Source organism: Adiantum capillus-veneris, chromosome 13, assembly GCF_014529385.1.
Source record: "Adiantum capillus-veneris isolate H3 chromosome 13, ASM1452938v2, whole genome shotgun sequence".
Lineage (NCBI taxonomy): Eukaryota > Viridiplantae > Streptophyta > Polypodiopsida > Polypodiales > Pteridaceae > Adiantum > Adiantum capillus-veneris.
This window is the reverse complement of record NC_140943.1, coordinates 19,767,997-19,783,346: the sequence shown is the minus strand read 5'-3', so window position 1 is coordinate 19,783,346 and position 15,350 is coordinate 19,767,997. Positions and strand designations below refer to the sequence as shown.

The following is a 15,350-nucleotide window of genomic DNA, read 5'->3' as shown; positions in this document are numbered from 1 at the left end:
GATTTTGCTAAAATTTTAGCAGCATAACAGCATAAATGGCTCAAAAGACCAAAAGACCAGCCATCATAACTTGGAAAATTTTTGACAGAGTTTCCCCAAAAGTAGAGCAGTAAGAACCCAAAATATAGACTGTTTATGTATGCATAAACTGCCAACAATAGAACCCGAGCATCAAATAGGAATCACTAATACATAGCCTATGGTGAGGTCATGAAAAGGGTGCTCCAGCCACCTGTATCACTGAAAGGATCTCCACATTCGAGAATCCCTCGGCTCAATAAAACCTCACGCTATCGACCCTCACACGAAGGCTCATGCAAATCGCGTGTAGTCAAGTCTCAGAAATGACTATCTTCCAGACCAAGTCTCAGAAATGGCTGGGACTGCCAAATAAAACCAAATATGGCTTCACAAAGGCGTACAATGGCAGTTTCCACAAGTAACGTACAATCCAACAGACAATGCGCTCAAACAGGCGCCAAGTGATGCATACCCACAACAACTGCAAGTGACACCAATGCTAGTATATCACTGTACTCCAGCTACATGTACCTGTGTAAATCACCTGTACCTATACCTGTAACCTGTAACCTGTAATCTGCAACCTGCAACCTGTAATCCCGAATCTCGAAGCTTGAAGCTCGAAGCAGAAGGTACTTGAAGAAGATCCTCTGTGGGGGCGCCAAAAGAATGTGAGCGGGATGAAAACACACACAACGCCTCTATAACGACCCGACACACACTCTTGGAAGGATATACACACACACACTATGGGGCACCACTCGGCTTACACAACACACCTGGCCGAGACAGGGAACACACCTCTGGAGTGAGAGGAGAGAGACTATCCACTTGCCCACTCTACACAGACACACACACACACACACACCCAAAAAACTCAGCTCAAAAGAGGAAAATTTCTGATGTTTAGATACAATTGAGCTTGGGCCAACACCAATGGGGCAAATAGCTCACACAATATGGGTAAACGATACCAGATACAATCACAAATTGGAGCAGAATCTTCGCTCATAGGAGAACCTTACACAACCAAAAAATTAGAAAAAGAGTGAAAAATTTGGCAAAATGGACAGCTCCATCGCATCCGGAACGGCCCAAAACCCCAGTCTACAATGTCAAAGTGCTCAAATCCGACATCGGATGAGCAATTTACTGCCAAAACAAGCTCCAAAAACCCCAAAAACACACCTGCGGCTGTTCCTCCTCTCTTCTCCACGTTTTTTCTGGTCTTCTCTCTGTTTTTTCAGTTGCCACACTTAGCTTTATTAGTTGGGCACCCTTGGCCTTTTAGATGACCTCAAACGGACCCCGAACAGGCCAAAAACTAACCTCGCAGTGCATAGTTGTCACCTTTTTGCATCATCCGCACACCTGGCACACGAATTTTCCAAATAATGCATCCCGCAACCACGTGAAGTGGACCCAAAAAGTGGTGCTAATGATGACCTTTCTGCATAACTCTCACAAGAAAACACCCACGTTGTGTCCGTACTTCTCCACGTGCAAATATTGACCCCGTTCGACCTCCTGACGCCACTAGATGCCATCTGACGCACCTGCTTACCTCATGTCGTCGACCCACGGATAGCTTCCTCGAGAAGTTTTAAGTGCTACCAAATCCTCATTATTGTAGAAAAAACACACTGGTATTGGTAATAGTGAAAATCGATGCACTATGTACATGCTGTCCTACCTGTACACATGTGGGCCCCACATAACCACCTGGCTTTGGAAAATGGGCAATCCTTTATTCGATGCACCATGCATGGAAATGTACATATGTGCAATTCCTTGCTCCAAAAAAGTCCTGACACCGTCTTTGTGGAGCCATCTCCACCAAGATGGTAGGAGACTCACTTCTTTCTTGTTACTTTGGTGGGGGACTCTTGAGTTCTCCTTTGTGAAGGAGATGCGTCATCAAGAAGTAAATTTTTGAGCCCTTCATATGGATCCTCTTCTTCTTCTGGAATCGGAGAGAGGCCTCTTTTGGAATTCTCACAAGGAGGCTTCCTAGGTACTCTCGTCATGGTGGGGAGCTTGGAGAATCCCATGAGCACGAAGCTATTGTTGCACTTCACTTTGGAGGGATGGATTGCCCATGGCTTGTTGAAGCCTAGAAACAAGGTAGTTAACAAGCATAGGGGCATCATTAGTAGCCTGCTCATTAGCAAAATCAAATCTATCAACATTAATTTCAATCTCTTTACTATTGTCAATCATTCTAGCAACTTTTAGGTTGTAATATTTTTAGGTGTATTTTGGCACTTCAAGCCCTAGTTGCTGCTCCTCTTTAACCCTTTAGAAAAGCACTCAAGCTACTATACCCGTGGCTCGAATATCATTAATTGCAAGGAATAGAAGAGAGGGTCTTTCAACTCCAAAATAGTACTGGCTCCTGTCAAGCGTCCAATAGCTCAATCGTGGTTAAGCCGTAGCCCCGTAGGACTCCACTATTAAGACCATAGCTCTCGACGGTGATGCCATGTTATCTGCACGAAGGCATGCGCACTGCAAGGTTGAAAAATCAGTATTCTACTTACTCAATCGCAGTTAAAAATAACAACCATTTATAGCTAGCTTGAGGACCTCCCTTCTTGAGCAAGAAAAAAGAAACCTTGTGCTCTGATACCAATGTAATATTTAATGGCCTAATAACTTTTGTGTAGCGGAAAATAGCATAGACATAGTGAGCATTTCATTAGAATAGATTCCTAATGAGCATAGCAAGAGTGCTTAGATGGAGAGAGCAACAAAAAGCATAACACCTAGTTAGATAGGCATGGACAATACTTCAAAAGAGAGATAAATTAAGCTATTGACAATAGTTGAGGATTGGATTTACATGGAGCCGGTCCCCCCTCCAAAAGGGTTTGTATTATAGGTTTCCCCCATCAAGGCTTTTCTTGCTTCTCAAAGAAAGGGTGGTAACAACAATGCAGCCACTTCTTATGGTTATGCTGCGAGTGGCAAAAATTCTGTTCATAATGCTTGTGCTGGCAGCACTTCGTCTGGCAATTCTGGTGATAAGGGCAAAAAGAAGATGCGTTGCCATTATTGTAAAGCCAATGATCACTTGATCAAGTCATGTCCTAAGTTGAAGGCCAAAGAGGCTAAGAAGAAAGAGGGTGGTTCCACTGCAAATGCTGGTTCCACTACAAATGCAGCCATTGTTGAGTCTTCTGTGAAAGGAGAGTGTAATGCTGATGTTGATGCAGAATGGGCTTTTAGCGCAGAGTGCACTTACAATCCTGCTGTCCATGATGCATGCTTGTCAGTTGCTGCAGATTCACATGTGTGGTATTTCGACAGTGGTGCTACAAAGCACATTACCTCACATCGTGAATTGTTTACCTCTCTTGAGTGTGTCCCTCATGGGAATTCTGTCACTTGTGCCAACAACACCTCTTATCCAGTTCAGGGAGTTGGAAAGATTGTGCTCACTGCTGCTAATGGCAGTTCCTTCACACTTGTTGATGCACTTTATGTACCTGGGATCAAGAAGAATCTCTTGTCTGTATCCGCACTTGCTAGACTTGGACTTCTAGTCAAATTTGTGGATGACAGATGTACAGTTCATGATCTCAGTTTTGGTGATGAAATTGTTGCATCTGGCCTTTTGTGACGTGGGCTATATAACTCACTTTGTATGACAAGTGTGGACAAAATTTTGCAAATGCTGTTGTAGATTCAAGGGCTATTTCAGATGCAAAACTTTGGCATGCGCGTTTTGGTCATCTGAATTTTGCAAGTTTGCTGCGTTTGCAGAAATCTGATATGGTTGCTTCTTTGCCACCTCTTGAAGCACCTGTCAAACATGTTTGTGAAGGCTGTATTTTGGGTAAGATGCAATGTTCTAAGTTTCCAAAGGATGGTTCAGTTCGGGCCACATGCAGGTTGGAGCTTGTGCATAGTGATGTTTGTGGGCCCATGCAAACTCCGTCCTTGGGCAATTACCTGTACTTCGTGACTTTCATTGATGATTACTCCAGGCATGCATGGGTATTTCCGCTTAAAGCGAAGTCCGAAGTTTTTATGTGCTTCAAACATTTTATGGCTATGGCTGAAAATGTCTCGAACTGTACTATGGGCACCCTCCGTTCCGATCGAGGGGGGGAGTATATGTCTCATGAATTTAATGCATTTCTGGCTAGTCGTGGGATAAAACACCAATGTACAGTGCCTTATACACCTCAGCAAAATGGTGTTGATGAGAGGAAAAACAGGTCACTGACGAAAATGGCACGATGTATGGTCAAAAGTCAAGCTTTACCGCATTCTTTTTGGCTTGAGGCCATCATGTGTGCCACTTATGTACTTAACAGGTGTCCTACGAAAGATTTGCAGTATATTACTCCATATGAAGCATGGCATGATAGAAAGCCTTCTATTGAGCACATGCGTGTTTTTGGCTGTTTGGCATATGCTTTGGTGCCACAAGTGCAGCGCAAAAAAATTGGATGATAAGGCTGTCAAATGTATTTTTGTTGGTTATAGTGTTGAAAGCAAAGGTTATAGGTTGTATTATCCGCAAACAAAACGTATTCTGGTTTCTCGGGATGTAGTGTTTGTGGAAGATTCTGTTCAGCCCTTGCTGTCATGTACTAGAGACAGTAATGTAAGCTCACAGGACATTTATGACACTTTGTTGCCTCTTTTCAGTGGTGGAAATATGAATGTAAGTTCCAATGAGGAAAATGTATAGCCTATGGGGGTTTCTGAAAATGTTCTAGATCAGCCTATTACTGATGCAGATGTACATGATGTACTTGATGAGGAAAGGGCTGAAAATGAGCAGGCTAGAGGTATGCCAAAATGGCTGGTGCACACTTTGCGTGACAGTAAATTGGATGCACCTTTGTCTAGTCGTACTCGCTCAGGCTCTCGCCATGCATCTTATGCATCAGATTGTTATGCTTTGGCTGTGTCTAGCTTACATGATGTTGAGGAGCCTCTGACTTTTGATGAAGCACAAAATTCAGAAAATTGGATGGCTGCCATGCAATCAGAATATGATGCACTTATAGAAAATGACACATGGACTTTATGTGATTTGCCTCCTGGAAAAAAGGCCATTGGTACGAAGTGGGTTTACAAGTTGAAACGCAAGCCGGATGGTGAGATCGATCGAGATAAGGCTCGACTTGTTGCAAAGGGTTATGCACAGCAAAAAGGCATAGATTATGAAGAGACTTTTGCTCCCACTTGTCGTATGACTACTGTGCGTTTTCTATGTGCATTGGCAGCTCATTTTGGTTGGGATGTACATCAATCAGACATTGTTACTCCTTTCTTGAATGGTGACATATTTGAGGAAGTTTATGTAACGCAGCCTCGCGGTTTTGTCATAAAAGGACAAGAGGACAAAGTGTGCAAATGTAACAAGGCTTTGTATGGGTTGAAGCAATCTCCTCGTGCTTGGTATGAGAAAGCTGACACTCATTTGGTCAAACAAGGCTTTCGTAACATTCCAACAGAAAGCGTGAGGGTGATGTACTTCTCATTGTGGTTCTTTATGTTGATGATTTGCTGATCACTGGACCAAATGAGAGACATATTGCTGAATTTAAGGCTGATTTGAATGCTACTTTCAAGATGAAAGATTTGGGGCTGTTGCATCATTATTTGGGTATACAGTTTAAGCAGTGTGATGGTGGTATTGCCTTGTGTCAGAAAAGTTACATAGAGACATTGCTATGTAAGTTTGGACTTGAGGATTGCATACCTATTGCCACTCCCATGGAAACAGGTTTGAAGTTGACTCTACATGATGCTGGTGATCCTGTTGATGTCACTCTTTACCAAACTGCTGTTGGCTGCCTCATTTATGTATGCAACACGAGGCCAGATATTCAGTTTGCAGTCTCACAGGTCAGCAAATTTATGCATAGCCTAGGGTCTAAGCATTGGCAGGCTGTCAAGAGGATTTTCTGCTACCTTAGTGGCACTTTACATCTTGGCTTGTTTTATCCCAAGGGGGGATCATTGGCGCCAGACTTACATGCTTTTTTGGACTCAGATTGGGCTGGTTGTTTTGACACACGAGTGTCCACAAGTGGTTTTTGTTTCATGCTTGGTAGTTCATGTATATCATGGTTGAGCAAGAAGCAACCTACTATGGCCACTTCGAGTTGTGAGGCTGAGTACAGGGCAGTCTTCACAGCTACGGTTGAGTGTGTATGGCTCAGACGCCTTATGGATGATTTGGGTGTTGGACAGGACACTTCCAACACTATCTACACTGACAGTCAGAGCGCATTGGCAGTTGCGAGAAACCTAGTTTTTCATGCTCGCACAAAGCACATTGAGGTGCATTACCACTATGTTAGGGAGAGGCTCTCAGCAGGAGAGATCAGCTTGGCTTATGTGCCAACACAGGACAACCTTGCAGATCTTTTCACAAAGGCATTGTCTCGTGAGAAGCTTGAAGCTTTCCGCAAAGCTTTGGGCTTACTCCCCTTTGTGGACTGATCCCGTCCTCAGGGCATGGCACTTCCCTTTACTCATGTGCCAGCTCTCGTTCACTGCATCACTCCAGGGGGGATTTGTTACCATATACATGTGGTAGTGATGTGTGTGAACACACTAGGACCGCCGGGGCATTTTTTCCTCTTTAGGAGGTTTTTTCCCCCGTGCATTGTATATACGCCCATCACTCTAGGGCTATCTATCTTTCCATTGCACACTAAGTAAAACACTCTCTATTGTGTGCCTTGAGCTTCCTTCGTCTTCTCCAAGCTGTGTGTGTTTCTCTGCAACCCTAATTCCAACAAGGCTTACTAGACTAAAAGTCTGAGAGTGTTATTTTCTCACTTTTGTGCGCACGTAAATCAGCTAAAGCTTGAACAGTGCAGGATTTACCAAGAAAACTATAAAGTGCTCATGGACTGTATGGGGTACTACAACAGTGCAAACATTATCAAGCAGCAGGATATCTTACTTGATGGCTCGTACTCTCACCTTCAAAAAATGATTGACGAGTGCAAGGCCGAAGGGGAAAGACTAAGGAGGCAACTTAACAATGGAGTAAGGTTAATTAATCACCTGCAAAATGTAATCAGCTCCTTTCCTGGGGGAATTAGCCTGGGTGACACCCCGTGACTGTCTGCAACTCTCCTTTGTAACTAATTTCGAATGTAGCAGGTCTAAGCTAGCAACCCTGAGCCCACTCTAAGCCCAGAGGGCCTTGTTTTTTGTATCGGATGTAACATTTTGTCTCTTCTTAATATAATTCTCACACCTTTATGGTTTTTTTAAAAAAAGAATGCAAGAAAAGTAAAGACAGGATGTGAAATGAAAGGTGAGTCTTTATCATGCACTGAAAAACTATGAAAGTCCCCCTAACCCAACCCAACACTAAGGGTTTCTTCTAAAAAGCCAATTAAAATGAATATATGAGATTGGTGCTTTTGGATAGGTCCCTTGTGTAGCCTTTTCGATTTGAAAGAATAAAAAATTGAAAGCCTTAGAAAAGTGGAAGCTATGAGAGAATAAAAAATTCAAAGTCTAAAAACGTGGAAGCTTACAGAAGGAAGAGAGAGAGAGAGATACCTTGACTCCAACAAAGTGGGAGAGTGGGGGGGCACTCCCATATGCACAAATTAAAATCCAAAAATGTTCAAATGCCACATGGAGAATATCTAACAATTCAATTCAATGTTGGAGGAATTGTACCAAAAATCTTCGCTTTTCCTTATGCCCTTATGTATGAGTGTTATATTAATTGACCTCATGAAAACATAAAGCATATAAAATATTAGTGAGAGTTTAGGAATTGATCTAATTTTTGTATAAATATATCAATAAAACAAATTACACAATAGAATGATGCATGCTATTAAATGAAATAAATACATAATATCTTTAGGATAGAAATGAATATTGAAAATGTTCAAACCTAATCCCTAATAATAATACATGCACTAAAGTAACAAGGTGACATTTACATATCAAAACAAAAAGTTGAAAAAAAAATCTTAGTTGTGATTTTTTAAAAAGCTAATCCCTAATAATAATACACGCACTAAAGTAATAAGGAGACAGACATTTGTATATCAAAACCAAAAGCTGCAAAAAAATCTTAATCCAGGTAAAAAAATAATTACAAGAAAAAAGTATGTTTAAAATCAAAAAGCTGACAAGAAAGTAATTAGATCCTTAAATGAAGAGACCCATTTATAAACTAAACAAAGATTTAAAAAAACTCAAAGGAACATTGAATTAAGGGACCAAATTACAATGATGAAAAGAGACACTTACATTATAAAAGAAAAATATAACCTTTCTAAAACTTATAAACTAAACAACGATTTAAAAAACAAAAAAAGTCAAGTGAGCATTAAATAAAGGGACCAAATTACAATGATGAAAATTCCCATTTACATTATTTAAAAAAAATATAACATTTATTAAACAAAGAAGTCAAGTGAGCATTAAAAGAAGGGACCAAGTTGAAATAATGAAAAAACCAAAAGCTTAGCCGTACGTTGGTGTTGAGAGTGGTGCGGACTCTTTAACAGAAACGCTTGCGACTCTACTGTCACAGACAACAGTTGGGGGGGACTTTTTCTGTGAATGAAGGAGGAAGGAAGCTGAGGAAGGCGACGGGTGGCGCGAAGAGGGTGATAAGGACAATAGCCGGTGATTATGTGTAGGCGAGGGACAATAAAAGCGGGCAGTTGGACCACTATAAGACTCACTGAATAGCCTGCGCCGTGTAGACTATAGTGTAGATTGCCGAGTTGGGCTCACAAAGGCTGCAGGCAGCATCGTCCATGCTGAATCCTGATGTTCTTGACAAAGGGTTGCTCTTTCCAATGCCCTCCTCAGTATGTATACGAAGTGCGGGGCACTGCCAAAGGCACAAGAAATGTTTCATGAGCTTCCAGCATGGACTATATTAGTCTCCCGGAACGCTCTAATCATTGGTTATGTTCGTCAGTTTTTTGGCAACAGAGCTCTTACCTGCTTTGAGCAGATGCTAGACCAGGGCCTCTCCCGGCCAAATGTAGTCACTTATCTTTGCGTTTTAAGCTTGTGGTAGCATACAAGCTGTTGAGAAAGGTGAAGAAATACACGCAAAATAATTGGGCAAACTGGGCCTGCTTGAAAAGGATTTAGTGCCGGTTGTGTTTTTGAGAGAGAGAGAGAGAGAGAGAGAGAGAGAGAGAGAGAGAGAGAGAGAGAGAGAGAGAGAGAGAGAGAGAGAGAGAGAGAGAACTTTTATCATATGGGAGCTAGCATGAAAGTCTCAGTTGCTTTAGCTTCCTCTCTCTCTTTCTCTCTCTCTCTCTCACTCACTCACACACACACACACACACACACACACACAGAGTAAACACAAATGAAGAAACATGCACAACACTGTGCTTGGGGAGGCTTAATTGGAGTGGCCAAGGGGAGCTCATTGCTGTGGGCACAAAATTGGGGCTAAGGATGGACAGGCCTATTAAATGAGTGACCACCAATGGCCTGGAGCATATCGAGAGTGGAGCGCCTCAAAGCTTCAACTACGAAATCTATGAAGAGCCATTGGAATTCAAATTTACCTGCCCTTTTTGAGGTGGCCATATCAAGTGGCAAGCCGTACAACATCAAAGCATCAAACTATTGATGTCAGATCTTCTCATCCACATTGTCATCATCCGAAGACGCAGCTCTTTGCGACGCCTCATGGTGATCGAATGAATCTGGACATTCACCAGGGAATTTTTTCCCTCTTACAAGATGCATGCAACCTCCATGAGCAGGCTTGGGAAATCTCCTTCTCACGATGCTCATGACAATGAGCGTACTACCTACAGAATGCAAGTCCCCAAGATGGCAACAAGCTATCAGAAGCTTTTCAAGTTGACAATGACGATATTGACATGGGTGCAAAAGACCCTAGAAGTCCATCGATCCAACTTCCAAGCTTTCCATGAAAGCAAATCTACAAGAAAGCTTACAAACAAGGATCACGACAATGTTGCAAATCGACGATAGACCTCAAACACCCTGCCAGCAGCAGCAATGATGGTACATGAGACATAGCAGCTAAAGCACTATGAATATTTTAATGCGAAATCTCAAGAATCAAACCTCATCTCTTGCATCTTTCACTTGCGTAGATAAAGGCATTGTTGGAAGACAACTTTGAGGTCCCAAGTGTCGTGCCCTCTCAACTACAGGAGCGATCATGTGAGTATGGCACTCCTTTGCAAAAAAGTGATGTATCCGAGGCACTTGAAGCTAGGCTCATCCCCTCTTCCAAAGAGGAGCTATGCCAATCTCTAATTAGGATGCCTTTATCCGCATACGACATGCTAGAGGCTTTTTGTGTATTCTACTATGTGAATCCGATAGGGAGGTTCTGTCGTCTAACCCTTGATACAACAATTCACATCGTTGATCTGCACATAGGCTATGGCTTGCGGTAGACATAGCAACACCAAGCAAGAAACACTATTTGCTACACTAGCAAACATGGACGGGAAGAGAATCAATCTTTCTTTGGTGAGCTCGCTTAAAGATTGCGCTAAGAAGAAGGATTCGTACCAAGCCAATAGCTAATCTTTCTTTTAATGTGAGGTCATGATTTAAAGATTGTGCTAAGAAGAAGGATTTGTACCAAGGCAGTTACGGAGTGCATCTATACTATTAATTATCTATACTATTATAAAGGGAGGAGGGATTCTGGCTCCCTCCTTCGGACATGTGCTGACAGCTCCTTCAACCGGCATTGTCTCATGTAGCTCTGACGACATAAGGGACTGAGCGTCAGAAGAGAGAGAGAGAGAGAGAGAGAGAGAGAGAGGCGGCCTTCGACCGTCGACCATACTAGTATATTATAAAACAAGTTCACCTGACATGTGTCGTCCAATCCATGATTCTTAATCAATGGTCCAAAAAGTGCACCAATTCTCCACCCACTCTCCTATGGCCTTATGAAGGCCAAAAAAATATTTCATTGCACTTCTTTTCATGCTCTTCACCATTGAAACTTGATGTTATACATGGAAAGGTTTGTAAACGTGGAAGAATATCACGTTGCACTAGGCAATCCACAAAATCCCAAGGCAAATTATTGCTTTCTACAAAAGAAGGTTGAGCTAACTGCAACCCAAATGGGTGCAGTTCAGTGTACGGGAAAAATAGTTTGTCCAAACATACAAAATTCCTTTTCTTAATTTTGTCAAGAGGAAATTTTAGAAAATCAGGTCATTTTTTTGGGTTATTATACTATGTTTCTCTATTTTGGGGCGGAATTTTTCCTTTTCCCCTCGCTCTCAAACCGGCATTTTTGAAATTGAAAACAACACGATATTAAGCTGAGACACATTTTTCCCAAACACTGGTGCAATTGCTCTACCCCCCTTTCAAATAACAATGATGGCGTGCAAGGTATGTGTGGCCATGACATGGAGTTGTAACATCACCTCAAATAACAAATTAACCCTCACCGTGCCTCATCACTATATCACGCGGGCATGCTCAAATGGGATCTATGGTGGAGGAGGAAAACGTGGGACGCGCCAATCGTGGATCGTCAGAGTTTCCCTGAATTTACTACTCTGCCTCGAATTTACTGCTCGGCCCACATTTACAATATGACATACTCGAATCGCCTATATTTCAATGAACGCATGCAGGCGTACTGGTTAATGCTCATGGCCCGCAGTGGGGAGGTCACGAGTTCAAGACATGGGTGTGGACTGTCCCGAATTTACTTTTCTCCCCGAATTTACCAAATGTCTCGAATTTACAAATGTGCATGTGGCGGTCCGGATCACCTCAATCGTCGATCCCATTTGAAACCGCCCGTGCGAGATAGTGTGGAGGCCCACCGTGTGGGGGGTACCTGAAAGACTTCAAAGTCTCTTCCAGATAACACGTGCTCATATTTCCTACACGTTACAGGACGTACGCTATGGACGCGAGGTCCGCAATGGCTGCCCGCGTTCTAGATTTCGACTCTCGAGTCTACAGTATGTAGCCGACTTGGATTTGAACTCTCGACGCAACTATTATAAAGTCTTGGACTGCTTGTAGGTACTATCCGAATATCTCCCCTGCTCCTCTCTCTCTCTCTCTCTCTCTCTCTCTCTCTGTAGCGATGGGTATTGCAGCCCAACACCTCGCTCTCTCTTCTTCCCTCATCAGGGATAACCCCGCCTCTTTTCTCAGCTACAGTACCAGCTCCCAGGCCCTCATCTCCCCTGCCTTTCGCAGAGCTGCAAGCAAGCGAGCCGGCGCCCCCCGCCTTGGTACTCTCGGCCCGGGGCGTTGGCCTGTGCCTGCCTCATCTCCCATCAGCGCAGCACTCCATGAAAGCGGAGGTGACAACAGCAACAATGCCGACCCCGTGGAGCTGAATGGCGCGCTTGATCGGCGGCAGCTCTTGCTGGGGTCAAGCTCGCTTGGCATTGCAGGACTGCCATCTCTGTTGCTTCCACAGTCAGCTCTTGGAAGTCCTGTCCAACCCCCAGATCTGAAGCTGTGTACGACACCTATCGACCCCGGCAACGGTGCTCCATCTGTCAACTGTTGCTTACCTGTTTCCACCACCATCACTGACTTCAAGCTCCCCACAAACCTGCCCATGCGCACTCGCCTCTCTGCCCACCAAGTCCCTTCTTCTTACATTGCTAAGTACAACCAGGCCTACAAGCTTCTCCGCGAGCTCCCTGCCAGCGATCCTCGCCAGTATTCGCAGCAAGCGAACGTCCATTGTGCCTTCTGTGATGCAGCGTATGATGTTAATGGCACTCAAATCGAGTACCAGGTGCATAATTCCTGGCTGTTTTTTCCATGGCATAGGTGGTACCTCTACTTCCATGAGAGAATTCTTGCGACCCTCATTAAGGATGACACATTTACCTTGCCTTTCTGGAATTGGGATTCTGCAACAGGGTATACTCTCCCACCCATCTACAACGACAGTAAAAGCTCTCTCTATAATGCCAACCGCAATCCCTTGCACAGAACCCCTGCTGTGGTGGATCTCAACTACAACTTCACTGAGTCAAACAGCTCCGCAGCTGCCCTGCTTGCGGCGAACAACACCCTCATGTATCGGCAAATGGTCTCCAACTCAAAGACTCCATCTTTGTTCTTTGGCCAATCTTATCGTCAAGGTGACGAGCCAAACCCGGGAGCAGGCACCATTGAAAATCTTCCTCATGGCACAGTCCATGTATGGACTGGCAATCCTGCTAACCCAAACGATGAGGACATGGGCACTTTTTACTCTGCAGGACGCGACCCTATCTTTCACGCCCACCATTCCAACATCGACCGCCTCTGGGAGGTATGGAAGAGTTTGGGAGGCAGAAGACAAGATCTGACAGACTCTGATTACTTGAATGCAACATTTCTCTTCTATGATGAGAATGCCAAGCTGGTGAGGGTGAGAATTGGGGATGCTCTAGACACCACCAAACTGGCATACAAGTACCAAGATGTGCCAAATGGATGGCTCAATGCAGCACCGAGGAGCAGGACAAGCAGTGACACGGCCGTGAATTTTGGGCCTGGTGGAGGTCCACATCCAGCAATGGCAGGTCGACTACGAGAAAAGCTCAAGGAGAAGTATAGGAAGTTCAAGGCAGGTTTGAAAGAATTCAAGGAGAGGGCATCAGGGAACATTGACAAGAAAGAAAGAGCATTAGTGAAGAGGCCGAGGAAGGTGCGGGCGGACGACTTCGACGAGGAGATACTGGTGCTGGAGGGGGTGCGGGTAGCATCAGATGAGAAGATCAAGTTTGATGTGTACATAAACTTGGTAGATGATGATGATGATGACGATGATGACAAGGTAGGGTGTGATGTGCCAGAGTATGCAGGGTCGTTTGTGAATGTGCCACATATGGGGATGAAGATGGGGGAGGGGAGGAGTGTGAGGAAGTCCAACTTCAGGATTGGGATAGGGGAGGTGCTGAAGGAGCTGGATGCTGAGGATGATGATGATTTTGCCATCACCATAGTGCCAAGGGGCAAACCAAGCGTGCCCATCTCCATTGACAACGTGAGGATTGAGTATGAGTGATCTATCTATCTGCGTGTGACGCAGCCCTTAGGGCTCAATAAGGAGAGGAAAGGATCACGTGTGATCATTGGTCAATGAGAGGAAAGGCTCAGCTTTCACGGGTGTGATCGGGGGCCCTTTCCCCTTTCCAACACGTCACACCGTATCCGTGTCATCACAGGGAAGTGGCAGTGCACTGTCTTTTTGAAAGTCTGATTTTTGTCAACTTTTTTTTTTGGGCCAAGTTACTTTCGTTGAATAAAAGTTTTAACGCCGTTCCTTTTTTTCGTTGAGGTAGATGTAAAGTTAAAAATATTCTGCTCCGGAGTCCACAACAAATCCAAGAGCATTGTCTTTGAATAGATTCGATCCCTTCTCATTTCTCAATGCTCATTGCTCAGTTTAAACTTTTATCTTGAAGAGAGAGGATAGTGCTCTGTCGTGTACCATGGGCAGGACCCATTGTTTGTGGCCATGGCTAGGATCTTTAGAAAGTGTTCAGACTGGTCGAGTAGGGCACATCTTTTTCACATGGGACCAAGTAACTCATGAGCATGAGCTCCTGTGCACGATTGGTTCTCAAGAGTCCACAACGGATTTGCTTTCCTTGCAATCATGGCAATTGACGTTAAGAGCCAACGGATGTGTTTCACACAGGGTTGCATGTACCCCCCCCCCCCCCCCCCCAAACCACACCGGAGACCAAGGAACTTCCATTAATTTATTGCGCATTACTTGAAATGGAGGTGAGAACGTTAGGTCATATAACAAAAATGATTGGGTGAGGATCACATGGTGTTCACTTGGAGATCACTTTGGGATGCTCGAGGTCACACCATGATCACTTTGAAATAGGTGTGTTCACAAGGTGATCATATCTTGATTGGGATTCACACGGAGATCAGTCACTCGATGTTCACATCAAGTTTACGTGGAGTTCCCTTTATTTGTGATAACATAGTGATCACTTGAGGATTAATCCGCCATTGGATGGTGCAAAACTAATCAGGCCGCCCCCAATCAATAGGGACAATTGATCCCACCTGACAGAGGCGGTCCTCCCTGACATCATCTTCAGCCTTCTATCCATGTCCTGTTAGTGTAACTTTGCTAATAGGACAGAGTTACGAAGAGGGTGGGGATAGAGTGCCTAGAATCACCTTCATATATCAAATGCTAAGTTTGCTCACGTTGGCATTATTCATGTGTTGTATGTGAAAAGGCCCCAACTCTACAAGAGATGTTTTGGCCTAGCCATGCATTCCACCCATCGGGTGGGAAGATGAATCCCAGTCGATGATTAAGTATGTAGATCTAGCAAGAAAGA

At 44.0% G+C, this 15,350-nt stretch overlaps 1 protein-coding gene across 1 annotated transcript; it reads left to right on the top strand.

Annotated features, from left to right (window-relative positions):
• Window positions 1–12,053: 12,053 nt before the first annotated feature.
• Window positions 12,054–14,307, top strand: LOC147443673 (polyphenol oxidase I, chloroplastic-like). The gene has a single exon (XM_086526475.1). The coding sequence runs from the start codon at window positions 12,113–12,115 to the stop codon at window positions 14,042–14,044; it is 1,932 nt and encodes a 643-aa protein (XP_086382601.1). The 5' UTR covers window positions 12,054–12,112; the 3' UTR covers window positions 14,045–14,307.
• The last annotated feature ends 1,043 nt before the right edge of the window (window positions 14,308–15,350 follow it).

Coding starts and splice junctions, on each gene's coding strand:
- LOC147443673 (XM_086526475.1), top strand. CDS start 12,113: ATGGGTATTGCAGCCCAACACCTCGCTCTCTCTTCTTCCCTCATCAGG.